General features: G+C 59.2%; 1 protein-coding gene across 2 annotated transcripts in view; it reads left to right on the top strand.

The window, feature by feature from the left end:
- The window catches only part of WDR1 (WD repeat domain 1), a 40322-nt gene that overhangs the window by 6186 nt on the left and 7603 nt on the right, over window positions 1-26533 (top strand). For both annotated transcript variants that reach the window (XM_036852059.1, XM_036852058.1), the window contains exons 3-11: window positions 4742-4832; window positions 9355-9502; window positions 10694-10874; window positions 17888-17965; window positions 18466-18546; window positions 18878-19111; window positions 22984-23071; window positions 24607-24763; window positions 25499-25586. In XM_036852059.1, the coding sequence (XP_036707954.1) occupies window positions 4742-4832; window positions 9355-9502; window positions 10694-10874; window positions 17888-17965; window positions 18466-18546; window positions 18878-19111; window positions 22984-23071; window positions 24607-24763; window positions 25499-25586 (1146 nt within the window). The remainder of the gene's footprint in view (window positions 1-4741; window positions 4833-9354; window positions 9503-10693; window positions 10875-17887; window positions 17966-18465; window positions 18547-18877; window positions 19112-22983; window positions 23072-24606; window positions 24764-25498; window positions 25587-26533) is intronic.

Here is a 26533-nt window from a genome sequence, read left to right on the forward strand (position 1 = left end):
AGGGAAGGTAGTGTGGGCTTTCTGGGCTGGGAGAAATATTTCCAGCTTGGAGCATCAGAGAAGGCTTCTTGGAGGAGGTAACCTTTGCCTGAGGTTAAAAGATAATTAGGAGAAGGTTATCTGGGACCGGGAAGTAGGGAAGATATTCCAGACTGAGGCAGATAAAGGGAAGAGTGTCACAGCTAGCGATCTGATAGAGGAGGGACGAGGGCGGAATGGGAAATGGACTTTGGACCGTAGGTCCAAACGTATGGCTGCGTTCCTCTGGGTGAGAGGGAGCCTTGAAGGTTGAGCAGGGCAGGCAGATCGCCGTGTGTATGAAGTCACGGGTTCACTGCTGGACCCTGGCCCAGCCCAGAGGAGGTGCAGGTGTGGCGGAGTGAATGTACAGTACTTGGTGTGTTCTCACCACCCTCTGAGGCGCTGTGATCAGGCTGAGCCTCTGGGTTCGGACCTGCAGGTCTGGAAGCGCAGAGGTCTGTGGAGCTGCCTGGCAGCCGGGTCGCTCTGTAGTCACTCGAGTTGAGCCCTCGTCGCCGGTGAGCAGAGGGCCCTGCAAGCTGTGTTTGCCGCACAGGTCCCACTACCAGCGCCTGCTTTTAGGAACTGGGTGTGTTTAGAAAGCCAGTGCTCTGGAAACTTAATCCTCCTGAAGGTCGTGCTCACTTTGCCTGGTTTGGAGGAGGCCTGGGTCCTTCTCTGGAGGCCGCCAGGGACCGTCAGCTGCTCTAGAAGAGCGCGGAGGCCTCTGCAGTGCTGTGTCCCACAGCTTCAGTGGTCGGGCGGCCTTCCCGATCCCTGACATGTCCATTGGGTTCACAGGGGGCCAGGTGTGCCGTGGCAAGGCGCCATGCCCTGTGGCCAGAGCCACCCCTTAACCTTACCTGTAAAGTGCGGTGGTGACCTCTGACCTCAGCACCTGAGCCTCAGGACAAAGGAATGTGAGAGAGCCTTGAGGGGCTCTTTTAGTGATTTCCCCCCCTGTGTTGTGGAAAGGTGTCTAGGGAGATTGCTTAGCTTGCTGCTGGGCGGGGGCTCCGCGCACAGGTGGGAGGTGGGAACGGCCTCCTCCTCCAAGGCACCTGCACCGCTGGGCCATGAACCAGCCCTCTGCAGTGATGCGATCAGAGTTGCGACATAGAGCCTGGCGGATCAATGGAAGGCAGAGGGGTCAGTTGGAACGACATTGTCAGGATATTGTCCCGGTCCCAGGAGGGGCAGGAAGAACTGGATGGCGTCTGGCTGGGGTGGAAAGACAGGTGGGGTTGAGAGCTGCTGCAGAAGATGGGACAGGGCTGGGGCAGGCCTGCGGGGTGGGGTCACAGGCGGGGGGCAGGGCAGGGACAGTCCCAGGGTAGAGGGTGAGGGGCAGGGCTGGGCTGAGCCTGGGGTCTCGGTGAGATGACAGGAGGTTTTCACGGGCTCTGCCTGCCTCCGCCCACATCTGCCAGGCACCCACGGGCCTCAGATGCCAGGGCTTCCTCCTGGTTTCTGCCTGAAGTCCCTTGTCCCCTGATGGGGGCAGGGCAGGAGGGAAGTCCCAGGGGAGGGGCACCCCAGCCTCACACCCTCTGGCAGGGCAGAAAACCCAGCCCCGCTCTGAAGGTCTCCCTGCGGCTCCTGGAGTTGGCTTCCTCCCCTTCCTGTCTCATTCCCCGTTCCCGAGTGCTTCCCCAGATAAACTGCACACCCCAAATCCTGTTCTCCCTGGAGACCGCGGAGGGGGGAGGGGAAGAACTGCTGCCCGCTCTGAGGGTCTGAGTCCTGACCCTGCTGGTCTCCGATGAGCCTGGCCTGCAGTGGACACGTTGGGCACAGGGAGGCATCATCTTTGGCTCAAGTAGCCGGCCTCCCTGTGTGCAGAGCAGCAGGGAGGGGTTGCTGCTGATCGGATGTATTATGTTCTTTACGTTCAGCCTGGAGAACTTGGCCCAGTTGTATTGGGAATACGGACGAGGTGCTGTCTCATCCAGCCCAGAGCCTGCTAGCAGGCCGAGCCTGCTAGGGAGGACCCTGGGGTTTCACTCACCCTGACCATTTAGGGGGAGGATTTTTAGGGGCAGAACTTCCTCCCAGAGCGGCTGCTCACACATCTTCCACCAGCCACCCACTCACCCTCTACGGGCAGTGCCAGGCTGTACATCCAGCGTGGGCATTGCCCTCGGAGGGATGGCTTTCCCATCCGTAGTGCCCACGTGTGGGTGTGAGAGTCCTCGGTCAGCCTCGAAATGGACGACTGAACAAGAGCCTTTGTGGCGGCCTGGCCACAGACCGCTTTTGCCGGCTTCCCTGTGAGGGACGTTGTCTCCGTTAGAATGTTCGGGTACAGAGGACTAACCTGGGCAGGGACAGGTTGGGTTAGACGGGCGTTTAATGGATCCTGGGGGGTCATCATTTTATTGAGGTGTAATTTAGGTACAATAAAATCCATCCGTTTTAAGTGCACAACTTGAGTTTTGACAGATTGATACTGTCCCATCACCACCGCCATGATCATGATACAGAACGTTCCAGTTACTCCCAAAAGCGCCCTCTTGCCCCTCGCACTCTGTCGGCCTCTCCACCCTCCCCCCAGGCCCTGGCAGCCCCAACCTGCTTCCTGTCACAGTGGGCTTGCCTTTCCTAGACTTTGATCAGAAAGGAACCATGCAGTGTGTTCTCTTTTGCGTCCGGCTTTGTCACTTACGTAGGGTTTCGAGGCTCCTTCCTGTGGTTGAGGGGATTTAGCAGTTTGTTGCTCTCCGTTGGCCGAGTCGTGTTCCGCTGGATGAACGGTGCGGTTTGCTTCTCCAGGCACCTGTGGGTGGATGTTTGGGTTGTTTCCACGTGGGGGCTGTCACGAACCTTCAACCATGTGTGTCTTTTTGTGGACGTGCACTTTTCTCTTGGACAAATACCTAGGAGTGCGATTGCTGCGTTTTTGTATAAGTGTATGTTTATAAATAACACGCTGAACTATTTTCTGGCTGTATTATTTTCCATTCCCACCAGCAATATATAAGCATTCCAGACTGTACCCCACCCATCCTTGCCAACATTGGTGACATCAGTCTTAATTTATTGACTTTAGTGAGTATGTCATGGTTTCTCATTGTAGTTCTGATTTGCATTTCCCAAAAGGCTGACGACATTGAGCGCTTTTTCATGTGCCTGTTTGCCATTCAGAATATCTTTGGATGCCTGATATATTTCTAATTTCATTAAACAAATGTTTATTCTGCAATGGATTAATTTATGAACCACATACATACTATATCTTATGATGCTAAGTGTTAAGTCCTAGGGGGAAAAGGACTATGTAAACTTTTTTCCCCCAAAAAAACACTTATTGAGCATCTGTTATTTGCCAGCTGCTGTGATGGCTAAAGAGATAAATGCACATGAAGCAGGTCAAAGAAAAGCTGGAGGAGAGGGGCAAGAAGGCCAGGGACTGGTATGTGTCATAACTGCCTTGGGGACGTGTGAACTGCTTTGGAAGCACAGGAGAGAGAAGCACAGGAGGCTTCGCGCAGATTTCTCCTCACTTAGGCCTGATAAGTGGGTGTTAGCAGGCAGAGAGAGGTGTTGCTGGCGAGGGCACGGCATTTACGGAGACAGGGGGCTTACAGGAAAGGCAGGAGTGTGATTGCCGGGGCTAGAACTTAGGGGGCGCTTCTCCGGGCTTACTCTGGTGGGATGGGGGGGATCCCGTGGCCGGGAGGCTGAGAAGAGTCCAGGCCTCTGACCTTGTCGAGGGGCATAAGGAGGGCAGGAGGGGGGAGACAACGGGGTGGTCGTAAGAGGTGGTGTCAGCTGGGGGTCAGGTTAGGTGTGCCTGCAGCAGCCTCCCTGGGACCCGATGTGTCCACAGCCTGTGGGAAGCTGCCTCTTTTCCACGGGCATTTGGCTCGCGGAAAGCTGTCAGCGGGTATCAGGGATTAGATGGCTCCGTCTTTCTTCCCTCCTGGGAGAAGGCTCGGCTGTGCAGACAGATGGACAGCATCTCAGCACGTGCTCCAGGTTTGCTGAGAGCCCTTGGTTGTGTGTGCAGGGGTGGAGGGAGTGCCTGATCTACTTAGAGTAAATTCTATGTTGAAACCTAACTGCTGAGTAGCAAAGATGCTCCTGGTCCCAGATGCTGGCCCTGTTCTTGCTGCAGAGTCCAGCCAGCCTTGGATTTGTGCCACAAAAGGCAGTTTCCCAAACGAGGGATTTGGACGAGGAGAGGCTCCTGGCGGCCTGCCCCCCTCTGTTGCCACACCTCCAGGCCAAAGGCTCTGGTTCGGGTCAGACACTGCCTGGAAGCCTGTGATAGAGTTGGTTCTGAACAGGGGAGACCCGCTTTGGGGGAACTGGACTCAGAGAATGCAGCAGCAGCCGGCAGCTCCCCAAAGTGGGAGAAAATGAGAGTCATAGATTTTTTTCTAATTTTTTCTAAGTTTCTAACGAAACTTGTATTTCCTGTATATATTTCACAAATACATATTTGCTTGTACTCTGGCAAGTAAGGAAAAGCAGACAAAGGAAAGAAAATCACCTTGAATTTTATACAAGAGTTAAAAACTACCTAGAATTCTATCACCCAGGCAGGTAAGTATACCTCTGGGATTTTTTTATGGAGGTTTTGACTTCAGTATTTGTGTGTGTGTGTGAGGGCGGGGTATGTATGTCATTTTCCCACCCAAATCCATTAATCTGGAGAGCGGAAAGCAGTTTGCCTGCTTCTTGGTTCCCTGTGTTCATTCTGGTCTCCTCCCTGCAGAACCCGGCCATTGCTGACATCTACACAGAGCACGCCCACCAGGTGGTGGTGGCCAAGTACGCGCCCAGCGGATTCTACATCGCCTCTGGAGGTACCTGTCTGTCCTCGCGCATGGCTCCTTGGTCCATGTGGTGTGCCCCGCCCCGCCCCAGTCCTGGGGCCAAGCTGGGCGCCTGGCTTGGGAGGGTGGGGGGTGGAGGAGGCAGGGAGGAAGAGGGAAGACCCTCAAGGAGCGTGGGGATGGCAGGTGGGGCGAACGTGATGAGTTTCAGTTGGGGCTGACAAGGAAAGTGTAAGCCAGCAAAAAGCCCCTTTCCAGAACTCCAGCTGGCCGTGTTCCAGCTGGTTCCAACTCGGAGGTCAGGGGAGATGCTCATGTGAGGTTGGCTCTGCGGGCAGCTGTACCGTGATGTATTGGAGCCCATTTTGTTTGTGTGTGTGTGTTTCTGACTTGTAGCTTTGTCTCGTGTCACCTTTTGCTGTTCCGTTTCCTGTACCGAGCACACCGCCAGCCTCAGGCAAGCACTTGTTCCATTGGTGGTCAGGGCCTTGGCTCCATCCAGCCGGGCTTTTGTGTGGCTCAGTGGGAGGCTGGGCAAGAGGAAGGACGTGAGCTCATCACATTGTAGGATGCTCTATTCAGCCGATTCTTTTGAGGTTGGTCTTTTACTATTACAGATGAGAAAGGGAGGCACACAAGTTAGAGTGTGTTAGACCGCGAGTCTCCCATTCGTTCATTCGTGCACTCAGCAGATGTTGGCTGCCTTGCCTGTGTCCAGCCTGGTCTCAGGCCCCATGAAGAGCCAGGTGGATGAGCTGATGTGGGCCTCGTCAGCCTCCCTGGAGAGTGACAGAAATGAGCAAATTGCTGAAAGAACTAACGGCCAGTGGGGGAGGGCCGTTTGTCTACAGTGCCTCACTCCCTGCATGGCAGGCAGTGCAGACCTGCCCCTGAAGGGGTCGCCCCTTCCTAGCTGTGCAGCCTTCCTTAAATAACTTACCTTCCTGGGCCTTAATTTTCTCTTCTGTAAACTGGGACTGTTAGTTCCCACCAGATCGGTTTGGGGAGGACCCAGTGCAGCAATGCATGTACAATGCCTGGGGCAGCCCTGGCACTGGTGGGCACCACAGGGGACCGTGGTGTCTGTCACTGAATGCCCGGACACACCAGGGTGACAGGCGTGCTGGCTGACGGCTAATGCTGGCCGCCCGGGGTTGTGTGTGAAGGGTTCGGCCAGGAGCTGGCACAAAGTGGTCACTTCATGATTTTTATGTTTACACCTACTCTGACTCCATCTATAAAACTTGCTCTAATTTATATCCTACGATTTACTCTAGCCCTGTGATTTCTCCGCCCCCCAGCCCTGCCTGCCAGAAAAACTCCCCTTCATTTAAAGCGCCATGATTGGGGCCTGGTGCCTTTTAAAACTGTGTCTTCTCAGGAGAGAAGTGTGGTTGGCACAGCTTCCCTGGCTGCTCTTTGAGCCGTGGCCTGGCTGCTGAATCACTCACGAGCCCAGGCCTGCCCTCTGGTCCCCAGGCAGGTAGTTTAACCAGACAGGAATCACGGTCTTCAAATGCTGGCGCAGAGACCGTTGCAAAGGACAGTCCACAGAAGTAAAGGCTCCATCTGACGTTCTCCTCTTGTACAAGCTCCCTGACTTGGTGGGGGAAGTGAGGGAGGTTGGGCTGCAGGCAGGCGTGGGCGGTGTATTTTATGTTTCTAGCGAGCTGGCCCTTTGAATGGAACAAAGGCCACAAAACATTTACTGCAGAGATTAGGGCTCTGGGCTAAAAATAAAAATAGTGTGGTGTGCAGGGTTTGGAGCTGAGAAGGTGTTGTGCCCTCTGGCTAAGTGGGTTACCCGGCACCCGGTGTGCCCGGGGTGGGGCTGGGGTCCCTGAGGGCAGGGGTCCCGGTACCTCAGGAACCCTGCAGTCACTCCCAGACCGGTTTCCAGCCTCAGATCTGCGAGTCTTTAGATCCCTGTAAGTCTGGCTGGTCCACGTTCTGCAAAAGGATCGAACCTTCTGGAAGGCCCATGGGAGGAGCCCATGCCAGGGCCTGGACCCCCAGCTCTGAATGAGACGGCAGTCTGTGCCCTGGGGGCCCCTGGGTCCCGTGTGGTGGTTCTCAGGGCGGAGCCATTCCTGGGCCCAATTTCCCTTTCTAGGGGATCTTCCCAGGCTGCGGAGTAGAGGCTCTCCCGGATAGGGTTCTCCGTGCCCTGAGCAGGATGTGGGGGTTGCTCAGGTGAGGCACGTGGGAGGAGAGACCAGGCTGCAGAGCCAGAGCGGGTGTGAGCAGAGGCCGCCCCCGCCGCTGCTGCCCCAGCAATGCTGGTGTGCGTTCCACACCAAGGCGGGGTGGGGGGCAGGTTCACCACGAACGGTCATTACCGGATGCAGCTTATTGTCCGGGAGGAGAGCTGTTCCCAGTGGTGCAAGGAGGCCTTGTTGGAGGGAGGGAGCCCCTTCCCCACTGTCACTGTCTGTCCCCTTGCACTGTGGTGCTTTTCTCCGTTGTCCTGTAAGTGCGTGGATGTGTGTGTGTGTGTGTGTGTGTGTGTGTGTGTGTGTTGTCTGCCAGCAGATGCCTGGTCTGTGCTGCGCCCCCAGCACCTGGCACAGGGCCTGGTACCCAGGTGCACCTGGTCAGGGCCGCCCTCATCGGATGGGGCCTGAGCGCCTGGTCTCCACACCCCACTGTCTGTTTCCGGCCCCAGCTGCTTCCGAAAAGAATCAAATGCATGAGTTGGGCCCATCAGAAGAGGCTGATGGTCTGGGCAGGGAGACAGTGGGAGAATGATGAGGATGCCTGGCCTGGAGCGGGGCTGAGCTGAGGGAGGTCCAAGCGGGTTGCCCGTTGCGTTCAAGGGGTGGGGAGAGCGACCCCCTGCTGTCCAGGGGCGGGGAGGGGAACGGGCTCCGCCTTGTGCCTGCAGACGCTGTGTCCTCCATGACTCCGTGGAGCGCCCTGGGCTGACCTGAGCGCGGGGGCCACACAGCCCGGCGCGTGCGTGAATGTGAGCACACGCGTGAGTGTGTGTTTCCTTCCTGTACACACGCACAGTGCTCCTTTTCTGGCTCCGGCCTCTGCCCCTTCCTTTTCTTTCCCCGTTGGCCCATTTGTTCAGCCAAGAGGCTTAACTGGCTCGGGTCAGCCTTGGAGCTCGCCTCGGGCAGCGTGCCAGGCAGTCTGGCTGGACCTCGTCCAGAGACCAGGGCCCCCGGGACCCCCTCATTAGTGCTGTTCACAGGGAGGCTAGCATCTCATCTGTGCCACGGCGGATGTGAGCCCCGCATATTTGCCCACGGGGAGGGGTCTCCAGTGGCTTCTGCAGAGCCTTAGTTAATTCACTGACAGAACTAACTCTAACTCGGTACAAGTGTCTGCGGTGTCCTAGGGGCTAGTCTAAGACTTTATGTGTGTGGACTCATTTTATCATCACAGCAGCCGTCTGGCGGCATGTTATCCCCCCTGTTGTGGGTGTGGTTGTAGGTGGTGTTTTAGGCCTACAGAGCCGAGTGGGGCAGGGGCCATGTCTGCGGCCGACGCCCACCCTCGACTGGACCCGAACAGAAGTTGAAAGCTGTTCCCACTGGAACAGTCTGTAGACCTTGCGTTCAGTGCTGAAGTGGCCAGGGGTCCTGGATACAACTCAAGCTTACATGCTGGGGGGAATTGGCCCAGACCTATGCGGGGCTGAGGTCTTAGCCTCAAGAGTTAGTTTAAAATGCTCCACTTTTCCTTCTTATTTGGGAAGTCAGTGCTCAGTTGGGAAGGGGATGTGTCGGGGTTGGTGCTGGGAACTTGGTGACGGGATGGTGGTGGGGAGAGAAGGGGTTGTTACTTTATCACCGATCCGCTGCAAATGCTGCAGTGAGAACAGGCCTGGCGTCAAGTTCTGCCTGTAGCGAGACTCCTTCCAGCACCCACCTGCGTGTCTCACAAGAGGGTCTCACTCATGGCTCAGCCACGAGTGGTGGGATGGTGCCTTGCTCTACTGAGTAGGGGCTGCCGATTGCCTGAGGCGGGGAAGGAGATGGGAGGGGAATGGGGCCTGCAGACCCAGGTGGGGCCCCCGTGCGGGACCCAGCATGCCCCAGGCTGCCCAGCTGCACACACAGCAGTGCCCTCGTTTGTACTGGTGACTGCAGCCCCTGCACGGGAGATGCAGTGTCACTAGTACTGTTGTGTTTTACAAATGAAGATCTTTAGCTCCTGAGTGTTAAGGAAGTTGCCCGGGGCCCGTATGCCAGTTAGATAACCCTCCAAGGAAAGGAATACAGTCATACACTAAGCTGCTTCCTGGGCGGCGGGGAGGAGCGGGGGTTGCCACTGTGCGTCCCTGGGCTTCCTGACACCCATGCAGGGCTTGAGATCCCTGTGGTGCCTGAAGAAATGCGGAGACTCCCTGTTGGTCCTCATGGAGGCAGCAGGCTCTGATTGACGGTGGCTGGGTGTTATTTATCTGAGGAACACACACGCCTTCTCCCAGCTTCGCCCGGCCAGCTCCAAAACCCTGGGCGGTGCTGGGTGGCCATGCCTGTGCCCACGTGGCCCCGGCGCAGTGGTGAACGTGGCTCTCGCCGCCCCGTTGTGTCCGCAGATGTATCTGGGAAGCTGAGGATCTGGGACACCACGCAGAAGGAGCACCTCCTGAAGTATGAGTATCAGCCTTTCGCTGGGAAGATCAAGGACATTGCTTGGACGGAAGACAGTAAGAGGATCGCAGTGGTCGGGGAAGGAAGGGAGAAGTGAGTCTGGCCTCGGCCCCTCCTGCCTGTGTCCCTTGCTTAGCTTTCTTTCCCGCACGCCCCCGGTGGGAGGGGTGCGGTGATGTCGGTGCAGCTTGGACTGGTGTGCGTTGAGTCCTGTGGGTGCTGGGCTTCCTTCAGGGTGGGCTTCGGCAACACACAACGGAAAGCCACACGTAACCACGGGGAACCCCCAGGGTTTGTCTCCGGGCCCAGGCACCTTCTCTGATCTGACGTCCTTGGCCCTTCACCTCCCAGAACCCCAGCTGTCCCGCCCACATTCCAGGCAGCAGGAAGCAGGAAAGGGAGCAGGTGAAAGTGATGCAGCTCCTAAGAGTGTTATTGGGGTCCCTCCCAGCAGCAACGCCACGACCACACCTGCCGAGAGTGAGGCCGGATGTGTTCCCTAGTTGGGCACACCCCATGGCCACCTTACTGAGGAGGGAGGAGGGGGCGACAGGACGCTGGGTGAGCGGCCCCAGGGGGCTGCTGCACTCAGGGGGCCAGTGACCAGCAGGGTCAGTACCGCAACCCAGGTGTCTTATTCCGAGTGCAGTCAGGGTTCCCTCCCCGGCACCTCTGCCGCCCTCAATCGCTTGTACTTGGCAGACACATATCTTTGTTTCCCTTACCTAGAGGCTCCTCTTAATGTGTGTTCTGATAGGTGTTCATTCTTCCATAGCTTTTCTTCAAGTCATTCCTGTTGGTCTTAATTCCTTTTTCATTCAGTCACAAATGGTAACCCGAACAATACATTTTTGTTGACTGTTGACTGCAGTCAACAGGCTGGGGATGGTAACCGATGTGTTTCCTGGTCCACAGCCCAACCCCAAACCCCCCCATCCACTCCCCCGCCCCCCACCCCTTATTAAAACTGCTGTGAAACTGATGAAGCCTCGAGGTGTTTCCTGGCAGGTGCTTTTAAGGCACCTTCATGTGGGAGGCTCCTTGGGTCTGGGCCATAAGACACGGACATGCAGTCCCTTCCCGGAGGCCCTTGGGACTGCTCCTGCTTGTTCTCCTATCCTTCAGACAAATCCTGGGTGCCGTCAGTGTTGGCTCTTTTGGGGAGAGTGTATGAAGCACAGTTGTGAGCAGGGCCACCCTGCCAGCACCACTGCCCTCTGACTGCTGGGAACACAACTGCCCGTGGTGACCTTCCCAGGACTGACTTTTCTCTCCTGGGTAAAGGTTCGGAGCCGTCTTCCTGTGGGACAGCGGCTCTTCTGTGGGCGAGATCACGGGACACAACAAGGTCATCAACAGCGTGGACATCAAGCAGAGCCGGCCATACCGCCTGGTGACCGGCAGCGACGACAACTGCGCCGCATTCTTTGAGGGGCCACCATTCAAGTTCAAGTTCACAATTGGCGTGAGTGGGCTTTTCCGGAGGGTGGTTTTTCGGTGAACTTTATGGTTTGTATGTGAAGCCAGTGGAGCCTAGACCTGTTAGATGCTGATGGCAGAAGGTCACGGGCACATGGCATTAATGCCAGGATGGGGCGGGGGTCGCCCTGGGATGATGTGTGTATTTCTGGGTGGGAGTAGGCACAACTCTGATGCTGTGAGACCAGGCGAGCATCCTGCCGGAGGTGCCTTGTTAGAAAGGGGAGCCCAGGCCCAGCGGCAGCCTGCCCTCTAGTTGTACCAGCTTGAGATCCACTGAGCCACCAGAGTGGAAGAGGAGGTGGGCTTCCAGGGATGTCTGGTTTTGTTCCCTCCTGCACCTCCCCGGGAGAGATGATGAGGGCAGGGTCACACCTGTAAAGTGACACAGGGTGAGCAGAGTTAGGTGCTTTGCCTGTGGATATGTGCTCTAAACGCCCCAGTGGAGTGACACAGGTTTTGGGTATAAATGGCTGCGGGGCCTCAGTCCCAGCTCTGCACGTGCTCCCTGACTGAGGCAAGTGCCTGAACCCTCGAAGCCTCACCTTTCCCATCTGCACGATGGGCGTGGAGACATGGACGTGAGAGCATTTTAACCATGGATTTGATCTGTGCACAGGGCCCGCAGGCCCAGAGCAGCCCACGATGCTTGTTTCCTGCCCTGGGGTCTGAGGCTGGAGCACCGAGGAAGGGCGCCTGGCAGGGGATGGCCCTCAGGCCGGTCTCGGGGCAGCCGTGGTTCTGAACCTGCCCTCCTAGTTTGTCTTGTGAAAACACTGGAAAGGCAGCCAGCACCGGTGGTGGAGGTGGAAGTGGCCGCGCTGAGCTGCAGCGCGGAGGATGCATGGTGCTTTACGGCCAGCTCTTTCCTCTGGAGGCGGCTGAGCTGGGGTTGGCCGAGGTCTGGGGACGTGTCTCGAATGTTACTGGCTGGCTGAGGAGTCCTGTTAACTTTGATGACAATGCAGTGAAGCACAAAGAGCAGGCAGGGCGTGGCCGGGAAGGCGGTGACGGTCCTCTGCGGGTCCCCAGGGGGTCCCTGGGGACAAGACTCGGGCCGTGGGCAGCATGTCCAGACACAGGTGGGTCTCGGCTTGGGTGCAGAGGGGCTCTCCAGGTTACCTATTTGTAGTGAAATGGGGTTGGATTCATCCTGGGGCCACCGAGTGGGGCCTGGCTGGCTTCTGGGCCCTGCAGGGTGGGCAGCCTGGAGTCCCTCCCGACACCCCACATCTCGCAGAGGCTGGCTCCGGGGCTGCTGCTCATGGGGAGGTGGTGGCACTGTGTTGGAGGCCATGGTTCAAGGTCAGTGTGTCTTAAGTGGGATAAAGTACCCTGGGACACCGCTGAGTCAGGCTGAGTCAAGTAACTGGGCTTCCTGCACGGCGCCCCGGGGAGGAGGGAGGGGAGGTTTCCTTGGCAGCGAGAGGCCGTCCCAGCTCGTACCCGTGAAGTAGCCCTGCTCCCCACGCCCGCCACACGTGTTCTGTTTGGCTTCACGTGGCCATAATCTGGGCTGTGGATGGGCGGGGCTCCTTTCCCTGTCCCCACCCCCCCAGAAGGATTCGTTTCTTCTTTGCAGATGTGGGTTAAACCCTGCACAGAGCGGTTCGGTGGCGGGTGAATGGAGCCAGGATTCGAGTCCAGAGTTGGCCCGAATCTGTGCCCCTCACCACCCTGCCAGGCCTCCCCGTGTGCTCACTTGGGGACTTGGCCAAAGGTTCTTCCTCTTTCCGTTTTCCTTTCTAACTTGAGAGCGCTGCCCTCACCCTGTGGCCCTGGCAGGCACCTGTCTCCAGGGTGGGCACACAGCTCGTCCCCAGGTCTTCCTGTGTAAGGACCTAGCGAGAGATCAGAAGGGGCTGTGGACCAAGAATGGGGGACATGGGGTGGCAGCCCAGTGCTGCAGGTGGTGGCTCTGTGGCCCTCCAGCTGGCCGTGCCTCTGGCCCCCCGGGAAACGGGGTGAAGATGGCCCTCCTCCACTGGCCCCGCAGAGCTGTGGGGATGACAGGAGAGATGCTGGTGGACGTCTCAGTGTCCGTGAGGAATTGTTGGGTTTCTTTGTGCTGGAAAAGACTAACAGGCTCAGTTGGCTCAAGCAGGAAGGACAGAGGACACTCGGGTCCCCCACACCCACCTGAAAAGCCCTGTAAGGCGCTGACAACTTGAGATCAGCCTGTGCCTTTTCCATGTACCCGCCCTAGGGCCTCACGGCCGCAGAGTAAATAAAGCTGTAGCATGAGGGCTGCCCTTCCTTCCCATTCCAGCTCCTGCCACCTTCCTCTTGACCTTGTTCAGGACCATGGGGTAAGGGGTGGTTATGTGAGGAGCACAGAGGGGTCGAATTCAAATTGCTGCCTCAAAAAGGAATAAGTGGTGTTCCAAATTTCAGTACAGGCCAGAACAACTCCAAGGAGGCTCAGCCCCTCATGGAAGGAAAGCAGTATTGCAGACACTTGGGGCGGCCATGTGGAGCGAGTCAGGCCACCCGTCCACCCTGCTGGCCTGAGTGCAGGGGTCCAGTTGCTTTTCCTTCTTGTTCATGAGTTCGTTAGCTTAAACCAGCTTCTCATGTTGACAGAGTGAGAGTGTAGACGAAGCTGATTCATGGCCCAACTTTAGCCGGACTGCCGTGGTTCCCGCCTGGTCCTCTGTCCTTGTTTACCTGAACCTGAAATGGGCTGAGAGGCTGTAGGAACACCAGGTGGAAGATGCTTTCCCCTGGAATTGGCCCCAGCCCACCTGGGGCAGTGACTCCAGGGTCACAGGGGACCGGCTGTGGGACAGAGGCCATGGACAGCACGGTGTCCACCTCTGGTGTCCTGTGCATGGGGATTTAGGTTCCCCTTTGAGGCCCTAAGGGTGGCCTGAAAAGAAGTGGGCAGGTGGACCTTGCCTCTCCCGTGGAGGCGTCTTCCTGCTGAGTGCATTCCTGTGATAGACACGTCTGGATGTGTGGTAACAGGCCCCACTGAGCGTCTCTAGCTCACCTGTGTGTCTGTGCACCTGGCCCGCTATGGCCTTGGGCGAGTTTCTGCCTCTCCAGCCTCTGCGTCTTCCTCTGTCAGGTGAGCAGGTTGGCTGCCCAGGTGACCGCAGACACTCCTGGAGCGGGCGCCTCTGACGGCTGTGTCCACAGTACGTGGGATAGTGTGTGTCTGGTGAAATGATTGCTCAGGGCAACAAGTGTCAGGACCCTTATTTGCCCTGGGCCTGCTTGTCAGTCTGTGACCGTGTGATCTGGACTGGAAACTACCTGCTGCATCTGCCCAAGCCTCTGAGAGCAGGTCACCCAGCCGCACCTGGCAGCGAAGGGGACGCCTGGCCTTCCCTCCTCTGTCCAGGTGGGCTGCGCAACCTGTCACCTGTGTGTCTCACACGTCACCTAATGGGGAGTTACACTTCCTTCTAGGAATCTCTCTCTCTGCTGTTATTACAAGTATCACCTTCCTAGACAAGTAAAATTTGAGCTCTAAAATGCAAGGTTTTCTGGTTGTTTTTTTCCTGTTTCCTGTGTCCTTACAACAGGGCAGAAAACAGAAGTTTGAGTTGAGGTGTGTATCAGGTGCCCACCTTGCACTTGCACACACACACACACACACACACACACCCCTCACCCGGCCCCCGTGCTGGCTTTTCAAAAAGCTGTGTGTGCGTCTGTGGTGGTTGTGCCAGGAGGTCAGCAGCGTCGGTCTCCTTCCCGGTGAACTCCTGAGCCGATGGCAGGGAGTGACCCGGCAAAGCTCCGTGGATGGTCAGTGGCCCAAAGAGGATTAGAAGGAGCCTTTCATCCCTTCATCAGGTCCTCCTTCTCCAGGGGAAAGTGGTAACTGGCAGGCAGATCTGTGCTGGGTGACGGGAAAGGCAGGGCGAGGGATGCGGTGCTGCCCTTCCCGGCACTTTATGGGAGGACCTCGCAGAGAGAACAGGGAGCCCGGTTTGGGAGGGCGCGGTGGCCTGAAGGAGGGAGGGCGAGGCAGCGTTCCAAGTCAGGGTGGACACCCACTTCTGGAGTGCGGACCGTGGAGGCACATGCTGCTCTCGGTAAGGCAGCGGGTGGTGGGCACGGGCGTCTGAACTGCTTGTCCCTCCACAAGCCTGTGTCGAGGGAGCGTGGCAGGTGGGCACAGGGCATTTCAGTGTGAGGGTAGGAGTCCTGCTGCAGGGCACAGCAGGGCACAGCTGAGGCTGGTGGAGCCGGGAGGGCTCCCAGGGACACCTGAGCTGACGGGCTGGTCAGGCCGTGGCGCCCAGTGGCGCTGCGTCCCTGTCAGTGACGTGGACTTGGGTGCATTACCTAATGATTGCTAATTGCTCCCATCTCAGGTTTCTCAGTGGTGAGGGGGAGGGGTAATGACAGGGTGGGGGAGGTAATGATGGGGGGACAGGTGATAACAGGACTGGGGGGTGATTACGGTGGGGAGGTTCCCTCCAGAGCTCCGCTTGGCTGTGACTGAGGCCGGGCGGGACAGCCCCACCCCAGGAGGTGGCCGCGTGGAGTGGCGCTGCGCCCGCATAGTGGGACGGTTAGCAGGGACGGGGGCCAGGAGCCCAGCCCAGTCGTCTGAACCGCCCCATGATATTTCGCCAAGCCTGTTCCTTCCTGTCCTCCGGCCTCCCCTCCCTGTGGACCGGGCTATTTTTAGCCCTCATTTTTTTGGTTAATGGGCTGCTCACGGTTCCTCCCTTTAAATGGGCTATTTCAGGAGCAGACATCAGTCTCCTGCTCATTCGGGCTCTTGGCTCAAGTTGCAAGAAAACCTGACAGGGAGAACTTTCTAAAGCTGCAGCGCCCGGTCCCCAGGGTGGGCGTCTGCCCTGTCCAGTCTGAACCCCGGGGGCCCGTGTTGTTCTGGGCCTGGGGAAGGGCACCCTGCACCCGGTGGGGAGACGGACGACAGACACATGTCCACACGTGTGATGTCCCCTGTAGCATCAGGGGCGCAGAGGGGGGCAGGCGGGCAGGGAAGGGGGGTCAGTGGCGTAAGCCGGGTGGCTCTGGCCTGATGTCTGTGCTGCCCCGCTGGGGCACCCTGACCCCTGAGCTGGGTGTGTAGGGGGGCCGGTCCTGTTCCCTCAGGGAACCACTGTACCTGGAGTTTGGCGAGTCGGAACTGCAGGGTAGCCGAGGGTCCCTGTGGTTCACAGCGTGTTCCTCACGTCCCCCACCACAGCCCTGCTTCGGCCCCGTGGTCTGCTGTACCCAGGGGAGCTCTCGGCATCCCGGTTCTCGGGGGGTCTGGCCGGGGCTCAGTCCGTCCCAGGGAGCCGGCCCCAGCCTCCTCCCCCGGAGCAGCAGGGCCGGGTCAGCCAGTGGAGGTCAGGACGAGAGGACCAGACGTTGGCGCAGTTGCGTGGGAGGTTTTGTCACTTAAGAGCTTTTCCTTTGACGTCCTCCAGGAGGAGCTGTGTCTGCCTGCCCGTCCTCCCCTTCCCACAGGGTGGTTCTGGGGGGATTGAGAAGCCCTCCCACCGCTAGCTCCGAACCACCCCGGGGACAGAGGGCCCCGGGCCCTCGCTGTGCAGCTGGCTCCGTCGCAGCTGTGGGGACGGCAGAACGGTGGCAGTGGGCCTGAGGAGTTACGGATCTGACCTGGGTGGCTCCCCGCCCGGCCTGCCTGCCTCCTGTGCAGGGCCCAGAGCCAGCTCGCTCGAGTAGAGAGCTCTGGACGAGGAACTGTAGACCTGGGCTCTCAGAACCCCGCCTCTCCAGGCCGGGGCTGTCTCCTGTGGAAGGAAAAGTGCCCGAGGCTCCCCAGGGCCCCTCGGGGTGGTAGGATGATGGGTGAGTGACAGTCATGGGGGAAGAACAGTCAGAGGGCCTGAGAGATCCCAGTTTGGAAAGATCATTCCTTTTGATGCGTTGCGCGCCTCCTGGGAAATGGCCATCCTCCAGCTCAGAACACAAACCTTAGAGCAGGAAAGCTCGGCCATAGGAGCAGGATAGGTGTACCCAAGAAACCAAGAAGGCAAAACTGGCCTTGGCCGTGGGGGCATAACCCAGGCTCTGCCTCCCTCTTCACGTGGTCTCCCTGTGTCTGCACCGAGTCCAAATCTCCCTCTTCCCAGAGGGACACCGGTGGTGTTGGATCAGGGCTCACACTAAGGCCTTCATCTCACCTTGAGTACACCTATAAAGACCCCGTTTCCAATAAGGTCACATTGACGGGTACTGGGATGTCAACCTACCTATTCAGGACACAAGTCAACCCATAACGTTACACAGTCAAACACATGCAGTTCCTACCACCCCAGCAGCTCCTGTTTTAAAATTGTTGGTGGTTTATCTTGGTGGGTGCAGGTGATGCACTCTGAGTTGAATTGCTTTCCCTGCAGGTTGGGCGCCCATGGCTGCAGGGGCAGTTAACCCCGCGTACCTTTAGGAGAGTTGATAGCTAACGCTTCTTGCGTGCTTGCAGGTGGGGTGGGAGAGCAGCCGGGCTTTGCGTGGGTGGCTGGTGGGGTCTTCAGAGGATCATTCTCTGATGCAGACCCTTCTTGACTGAGGAAAGAATGAGTTCATTTACTTATTCGGGTAACGGAATCGCCCCTGGAGATCACGTCTCCTCAGTCACTCAGACTCTTGTTCCCACAAAGGTCATCACCACTGTTTAATTTCTTTAAAACCTCAGTTCGTTCAGCAAATGCCCACTGAGCACCTGCCGTGTGCCGGGCTCGGGCCAGGCCCTGGGGGCTCGGGGATGAGGCCTCACGGTCCCGGCCTCATAAGCATAAGGGTTCCGGACTTGAGCCCCCTTCCAGGGCTGGAGGGTGGGTGGGGGGCGTTTCTGTCTGCGGAGCTCAGGGAGCACATCACAGCGGAGGGAGGCCATCCAGGCAGAGATGCACCCGGCCACGGTGGGCGGGCTGGGACTCACGCTGAGCTCTAAAGTCTTCCGTGGACCGGCATCCCCACGCGTGGTGGTTGTGGACCGCGTGGTGCATAGAGACCTTTCCTGAACTGCCTGTCACCGGATAACTGTCCCACTTCCTGCAGGACCACAGCCGCTTCGTCAACTGTGTGCGGTTCTCTCCTGATGGGAACAGATTTGCCACAGCCGGGGCCGACGGTCAGGTGAGGGCTGGGGGTCCTGGAGGGAGGGGTTCGTCTCTCGGTCCTCTGCGATGGTTCAAAACAGGCAGACTTAGTAAAGCTGGTCTCGATGTACATACAGCTCCCTCCTTCCCCCTCCTGGGATGCAGCTCAGTTAAGGGGCTCTGTCCTCAAAGCATGGTAGACCCGTCTCTCCATCTCTCTCCTTTTAAAGGAGCTCAAAACTCATCTATTTTTTAGATTCTTTTTTGTAAGAGCCACAGTCTTGATGCCACCCTCTTTTTTTTTTTTTTTAAAGTAGAGGGAAGGATTTTTAATTTATTTATTTTTGGCTGCGTTGGGTCTTCGTTTCGTGCGAGGGCTTTCTCTAGTTGCGGCAAGCGGGGGCCACTCTTCATCACGGTGGATGCCACCCTCTTGATGGTGGAGCAGGGAGGAGTAGCAGGAGCTCATTTAGCGTGCTAACTGCTGGGCCTTCACACATGCACGCGTGATCCTCATCTATTTGTGTTTCCTGCAAGATCTACATCTATGACGGGAAGACGGGAGAGAAGGTGTGTGCACTGGGAGGAAGCAAGGCTCACGACGGCGGCATTTATGCTGTAAGTATGCGTCTGCGTTCACAACTTGGTCTGTGGTTGTGGTCGGGCCGTGTCTGCGTTTATTGTCATCTGTACACACGTGTTAAAGTTGGAAGCTTGAGATGAGGGGTTAGAAGTGGGGGCAGTGGCAGAGACCTTCAGGGTCACATGGGACACGGTGACGTGGCCTGGAGAGGCCAGTGGCCAGGATGCTCGTCCTGTCCTTGCCCTGGTGTGTCCCACCACCTTCTGGGCCGTCCTCCCTGCTCAGAAATGGGGGCTGTGGACAAGCTGCTGTCTGAGTCTCTTCCCCCTCGAATGCTTGACCCATGACCACCATTTGTTTGAGTAGATCAGCTGGAGTCCCGATAGCACCCAGTTGCTTTCTGCTTCCGGAGACAAAACCTCTAAAATTTGGGACATCAATGTGAACTCTGTTGTCAACACGTTTACCATGGGCTCCAACGTTCTGGACCAGCAGCTGGGCTGCTTGTGGCAGAAGGACCACCTCCTCAGCATCTCCCTATCCGGCTACATCAATTACCTGGACAAAAACAACCCCAGCAAACCTCTGCGGGTCATCAAGGTACGGCCGGGCTGTGGAGCTGCTGTGTGTGCAGGGGCTGGCTGGAGGGGAGGTGGGCGCCCGGCCAGAGGTAGGGAAACTGCGGTGAGGTGAGGCCCAGTAGAATGGCAGGATGCTGGTTGTTTTGGGGATGTGAGTTCAGCAGAGGTGGGAGGCCAGATGCCACGTTCCCCTTGAGCTACTGTAAAGCTGGATGCTCGGGGCCTGGGGTTCAGGGCAGCAGCCCGCGCCCCTGCTGTCAGGGTTGTTTGTCTCGAGGGGATCAGCCTCCCCCGGTTAGGAGGCCACTGGCTGTGTCCGCTCGTGAGGCAGGACCAGGAAGATGCTGAAACCCAAGACGGGGCACGTCGTGGGGCATCACCGCAGACGTGGGTGGCCAGCAGGCCTCGGAGCTGGGCCTTGACGGTGTGCGGGGTTTGAACGTGGGAATGAGTGTGGGCAGGCACTTGTCGTCTGTGGTTGGAGCAGGGCAGGCATGAGGGAGTGGTGGGGAGTGGGAGGAAATGGACTTGGACAAGTCGGTGGAGCCCGAGGTGCAGAGGCCCCAGGTTTGGGCAGCAGGGAGTGATTGAGGGCTGGGAGGACCCCGTTCCTGCCTCCCGTCCTCGTCACCCAGGACGGCGTCCTCGTCACCCAGGGCGGCGTCCTCGTCACCCAGGGCGGCGTCCTCGTCACCCAGGACGGCGTCCTCGTCACCCAGGGCGGCGTCCTCGTCACCCAGGACGGCGTCCTCGTCACCCAGGACGGCGTCCTCGTCACCCAGGGCGGCGTCCTCGTCACCCAGGGCGGCGTCCTCGTCACCCAGGGCGGCGTCCTCGTCACCCAGGGCGGCGTCCTCGTCACCCAGGGCGGCGTCCTCGTCACCCAGGACGGCGTCCTCGTCACCCAGGGCGGCGTCCTCGTCACCCAGGGCGGCGTCCTCGTCACCCAGGGCGGCGTCCTCGTCACCCAGGGCGGCGTCCTCGTCACCCAGGACGGCGTCCTCGTCACCCAGGGCGGCGTCCTCGTCACCCAGGGCGGCGTCCTCGTCACCCAGGGCGGCGTCCTCGTCACCCAGGGCGGCGTCCTCGTCACCCAGGGCGGCGTCCTCGTCACCCAGGGCGGCGTCCTCGTCACCCAGGGCGGCGTCCTCGTCACCCAGGGCGGCGTCCTCGTCACCCAGGGCGGCGTCCTCGTCACCCAGGGCGGCGTCCTCGTCACCCAGGGCGGCGTCCTCGTCACCCAGGGCGGCGTCCTCGTCACCCAGGACGGCGTCCTCGTCACCCAGGGCGGCGTCCTCGTCACCCAGGGCGGCGTCCTCGTCACCCAGGACGGCGTCCTCGTCACCCAGGGCGGCTCCCTCAAGGCTGGCTGATCACCAGGGTCTGCCCTGAGTGTCCCCTCCAGTGGGGACTGTTCCTTGCCCCTCCGTCAGCCCCGGAATTTTTGGCCTCAGGAAATCGCAGCCAGGCGAGAAGCTCCTGTGTCCTGGGGCCCTGCTTGGGCACTGCCCATTGCAGACCTGCTTCTGCTGGAGGGTGGGCTGCGGTGGGAACTCGGGGTCGGCCTCGCCTGCTCTGTCACCCTGGATGAGCTGTGCCCTCAGGGGAGGGGTTTCCATAGCCCAGCTCCACGCCGCACCCCGTCCTGGCAGCTGAGCCTCCTGGGGCCAAACCCCAGGGCTTCCTCACACCCTGCTCGCTCAGCTGCTTCAGGGCTGTGCAGACAGGCTCTGGGAGACGGCTGGGCCCTGTGGGGTTGGTGTTGGCCAGCCTGGGACTGTTCCCCTCAGGCCCAGTGAGGGCCAGCTGCCCGGCCCTGCAGTGCTTTGTACATCCCATCCCACAGTCTCTGAGGCCACGGCCCTTGTGGACTCAGTGTACAGATGACCTTGCCCAAAGGAAGGGGCCAAGCCTGGCCGTCTGCCCCCTTAACCCTGTGTGAAAAGCTCGCGAGGCCCAGGTGGGCTTGGTGCCTGCTGCATCCCGTTCAGGTGGGGCGTTGCTGACGGGAAGGGCTGATCCAGAACAACAGCTGCTTCGGCCCTCAGTGCTGGCCCTGCACCCTCTGCTTCCACAGAGGTTTATCTGGCTTGGCCCTGAGGATGGGGCCACTGGGGCCACTTGCTCCACAGGCTTCCAGCCCAGTGTGATGAGTGTAAAGTGAAGGTGTGTACATCCTGGCACAGAGCCCAGGGGAGCTGGGAGGGGTCCCCGACACAGTCACTTCTCTGGGCCTCCATGCGATGGGGAGAAATTGCTGGAGAGAGTCAGGCGTTCCTGTCTACCTACCTCCTCTGCCCAGAAGAGCAGCTTCCCGTGAGCCGCCCTGATGCTGGGCTCGGGCGGCTGTCCCAGGCATCGCCCCATGTCTGCTGGCGCCCTGGGAGTGATGGAGACCCGGGCCTGACTGCTCCTGCTGATGTCACTGTCGCCGACAGCACAGGCACTACCAGCCAGGCTCCTGTCCCCCGCCCCAGGTCAGCTCAGGAACCTCTTGGGCGTTTACAGTTGTCAGAGAAACCATCCCAGCCCTCCTGCCGCACGTATGTGAGTCCCGAGCAGTGTTTGGTGCTAATGTCGGGCTGTGAGTGAGCCCAAGAACAAGCTGGAGTTAGAAGAAACTAGTTGGAATAGCGGTTCTGAGCCCCGGCGCACGTACAGATCACCAAAAAGGGCTTGATGCCTCTGTACGGGCCCAGTGGGTGCGGTCAGAGACCAAGACCGTAGGGATGGCTCTTAGGTGCCAGTACTTTTAAGACACACCCAGGTGACCCTGCGGCTCAAGCTTGAAGGTGCATCAATCACCTGAGCCAATCAGCTTGTTAGAACACGGTAGGTGGGTGGCACCCTGGCGCTCCGAGGGTTCATCTGTGGGATGCGGGAGAGCTCCATTTCTCACAAGTTCCGTGCGAGGCTGCTGCCCTAGACGGGGGGCGTGCACAAGTCACCAGGCGTCTTGTTGAGCGCAGGTTCTCAGTCTCCAGGCTGCGTGGGGCGACACTCCCGGTGAGGCCAGCCCTGGTCTGAGGACCATGCTTTTAAGTAGCAGGGCCAGTGGGTTGCTGCCCTGTGGAAAGGACTCGGGGTCTGTGCACTGGTTCTCCCGTCTCTGAGAACTGTGTGTACCTTTCTCTGAAGATACACACCACACCGTGGCAGCAGTCAGCAAAGCTCAGAGGGACCCGCCTGCCTCTGGTGAGGGGAAAGAACTATGATTAGACCAAACCTCCGGGTTGTTCCCATCCGAGGAGCAGTTACAGGGGAGCTTAAGTGCCTTTCTTGAAGCAGACAACTGGTTGTAGATGAGTGATCTGAGCCCACCATGTTGCCGGTCGGGGAAATTGTGGGGTCCCAGCCCTGGGACAGCCTTGGGGGGAAGGGGAGAGCTGGGAAAGAAGAAACCTCACGAGCCTGGGGCTGGAGCCGGAGCCGCAAGCTGTGCTTCTGGGTAGAGGACAAACCATTAGCAGCACCCGGGACCCCCTGGGCCTCCGAGTGGCCTGGGGGTCCCCCTGCCTGCTTGTGCAAGGGTTGGTCCCTCCCAAGACTACTCCCGGTACTGTGCTTTCCCCCCGGGTAGGGGCTCACCCTCTGTGGCCGTTTCCTCCTTGTGTGGGAAGGGAGGGTAGCTGGGTCCGTCTGCACAGACCTGGCGCGCTGTTTGGGCTTCCACTAGACTCCCGTCCTCCACCCAGGTTGGGTTAAGTGCCTCGGTGGGGAGGGCTTGAAGGGTTTGTCAGGTGGTCGCTCAGCTTGGGGCTGTTTCGGGCCCACCGGGGCTGCGGCGTTGAGGGCTCTGCCTCCCCTCGCAGGGGCTTAGCCGGTGGAGAGCATTTGACAAGCCGAGGCAGGATGGCAAGTCCTGAGTACCCCCCGCCTGTCCCTCCACAGGGCCACAGCAAATCTATCCAGTGCCTGGCGGTGCATAAAAACGGCGGCAAGTCTTACATCTACTCTGGGAGCCACGACGGACACATTAATATCCTTTGACTCACAGCGCTGGCTCTGGGGCCCCTGGCAGGAGAGTCGAGAGTTTCCTGTTCCCACGGTGCCAGAGGCGAGGCCAGCCGGCTGGCAGCCGCAGGGCTCCTCTGACCGGTCTTGGCTGCTGGGAGGTGCCGTGTCCGTACTCGGGGCCTCCAGCTCCAGGCCGCGGCCTTGACCTGATGGGTCACGTTGTGCGGCCTTAAATGGTTGCTGAACCTCCCTGAACTTGAGCTGCTTCTCCCTGTTTGTGACCTGGTGCCGGCCTCGTCCCTCTCATGAGCAGCAGCAGAAAACGTGTTAGAATCCAAAGGGACCCAGAGCCTTTGGGGAGAGTCCCCTTACTTTAAAACTGGGGAGAGTGTAGCTCGGATGCCTCAAGTGCCTTCCCCAGCGTTGCACCGCTCGGCGACGGCTGAGCTGGGCGGGAACCGAACCCCCGCTCCCCGGCAAGGGGCTTTGCAGTCCCTCTGAGACGTTCCCGGCAGCCCTCCCAACCTCCTCCTCCCAGGATGGCGAGCGTGGGAGGCGTCGTCTGAGGGGCCTGCCCCGGTGTGTGTGTCGTGGCCGCGAGGGAGGCCCGCCCTCGTGCAGCCTGGCTCCTGGTCCGCGGCTGCCCTGCCCCCTGGAGGGGCTGTTCCAGACCCCCTGCTTCTCCCACCTCCGCAGACCCGCCTGGTCTGTAGGGTTCCCTCCCTGGGAAGGTCTCCCTCAGCCCCGAGGGAGGAGGGCAGAGAAGTCACCCTCCGCCCCGTCATACGTGAGGAGATGGTACAGCGGAGGGTCTTGCCCAGCGTCCCCGCTCCTGGAACCGCTCCCTCCTCCCCACTCATGCCCACCCCCGATGTCCGCGCGCCGTGACGTTAACCTCCTGCGGTATCGATGGATGGCGCTCCCTTCACAAGACCACGTCAGGCGTGGAATATACACGCAGCTTCCTGAGGGAGCAGTCTTCGGTGCAAATGAGACTGTCGTTTGTTGATGTAAAAAGAGAATCTCGTAACTTCAGACACCTCACACCTGAGCCCCTCGAGCTGACAGTCCACACGCCGGCCCCGCCCAGGTGGGTCAGCCCCAGGCCCATTTACCTGGTGGCACCTAGGTGGCCGTCGGCTGAGCCACGGGGCCCAGCCAGCCTCCTGCTGAGGGCCGTGGGCTGGACAGCAGGCTAGAAAGAGCCGGGGGAGGGGGCTGTGTTCTGGCCCAGTTACGCAGGGTCCCAGGGGAAGGTGGCTTCCTTCTGAGCCCGCTCTCGGAGGCAGGCGCCGTGCCGTCCCGTTGTTACAGGGCCGCGCGGTCCCGTGATCTGCCGGGTGCCTGTTCTGAAGACGGGCGGACTGTGTCCCGCTGGGCGTGTGGGGTTGTAAGTGACCTACGGGCCCTCTGCCCAGAACGTCTGCTCCCTGAAATTCGGAGTTGGACGTGCACAAGGAGTCCCCCTCAGGCCCGGGACGAGGGCCTGGCTGCAGCCGCCCTGCGGGGCACGCGCCGCCTCCTGGACGTCAGGCTCTTCCTTAACCCCTGCTCCACATTACTGGGATTCAGAGACGGGGGAGAACGACTCCTTCGCCGGGAAGGGCCACACGAACCAGGTGTCCAGGATGACCGTGGACGAGAGCGGGCAGCTGGTGAGCTGCAGCATGGACGACACGGTGCGGTACACCAACCTCACGCTGCGGGACTACAGGTGAGAGCTGCCCGGGGCCGCTCCGCGCCCCTCCCGAGCACGTCCCTGGTGAAGCCCTCCGCGGGGCCAGGCTGCTGACCTGAGCCTCGGCGGACGAGAGGATCCGGGGCAGAGCCACGGCCCGGTCACCGGTCACAGGGGGCCCATTCACTGAGCCTTGGGGACGCCACACTTGCCAGTTACGTGGAATTTTTCTCAATTTACCGTTTTCAAGAAGTTTTTTGCGTGTGCAACTTTTTCTAGTTTGTGTTTTCATAGTTTTAACCAAAAGTAAAGGTGACACAATTTTCACCCATTAAAAGTACCAGGTTTTTTTAAATTTTAATTGCCCTGCAGAGGAGACTGGTTATGACTGTGGGCGGGTGGGGTCAGAGCTCAGTTTTGTCTGTACCCGGGGAATGCCGGGGTCTCTAACTGGTGGTTGTGGGCAGAAACCAGGACAGGGCAGCTATGGGGGCGGCACTTGGCACAGATGCGTAGGAACAGGAAGTGATCCCTTCACTTCCTCTCGCCACCCCCTTCCCCTCGTCCCAGCCCCCATCATGACTCCTCATCTCCCTCCCAGAGGCTGAGAGTCTTCCTCACCCCCTCCTGTGTTTTAGCAAAGGCTCGTGCAGTAGAGATCAAGGTGGAATTTCCTTGAGTCACCCGAGTGCTGTGGTCCTGCAGTGAGTGTGTATTTACACCCGCCCTGTGCCCCTGGAGACTGAAATAACGACTTCCTCCTCTCCGCAGCGGACAGGGAGTCGTGAAACTGGACATCCAGCCGAAGTGCGTGGCCGTCGGCCCCGGGGGCTACACCGTGGTCGTGTGCATCGGTCAGGTACGGCTGCCGCCCGGGCTTGGTTCAGGCTGACGCTGCGCAGCGTCTGGTCCCCACGTCCCCTCTCACGCGCGTTCAGCCCCGTTTCTACTGAGCCCCGTTGGCATGTGCTGAGGGCTTCCCACGTGCTCACTGAATCCTCGGGAGTCCTGTCAGGCATGGCGTCATCCCCACCTTACAGGTGAGGAAACTGAGGCACAGAGAGTAAGTTGCCCAAAGTCTGCATCTGGCAAAAGGCCGAGCTGGGATTTGAACCTGGGCAGCCTGGTGAGAGCCTGCCCTCGAGGGTCACACGCCCTGCACATCCCTCGCCTGTGAGGCCCACGAGAGGCACCACGGCCCAGGCAGCTCTGTCCATTCACATTCGAATCCCAGCCCTGCAGCCTTGGGGTGGTGTGGCTTCAGGCATTCTCCTCACCCTCTCTGAGCTTTAGTTTTCTCATCCCTCGCAGCTCACAGGGAGGATTATGAGGAAGTATGTGTCGGGCTCCTTGTACCATCTCCATGAGCGAAGAGGCTGATAGTGACCATGACTCCCTGAGGCCACGTGATGGGGGGTGGCGTGGAGGGCGGCTCCTCAGCACAGTGGGGTCTGGCGTTCAGCCCCGCAGCCTGGGTTCTCATTCAAGGCGGTAAGGTCTCTACACGCCGTCTCCTGGAATTTCTGGAACGAAGCACCCTTGACTGAGACCCAAGCCTGACCCACTTTATCCAGGATCCCGCTCTGCAGCAGACGCCATCTGTCAGCGGGCTGGGCATCCCAGCGTGCAGATCAGAGGAGGCAGGTGTGACGGAGCCCCCGCCCACTGGCACAAGTGACAGACCCACCGCCGAAAGCTGTCATTCAGATCCGCCACCCCTCCTCCGTTCTGGGAGCTTCAGTGCTTTGGGGAGAGTGGATTCCTGTGTGTCCTAGATAACACGAACCTCCTGTCAAGCAGTTATTG

Source organism: Balaenoptera musculus, chromosome 5 (genome assembly GCF_009873245.2).
Source record: "Balaenoptera musculus isolate JJ_BM4_2016_0621 chromosome 5, mBalMus1.pri.v3, whole genome shotgun sequence".
Lineage (NCBI taxonomy): Eukaryota > Metazoa > Chordata > Mammalia > Artiodactyla > Balaenopteridae > Balaenoptera > Balaenoptera musculus.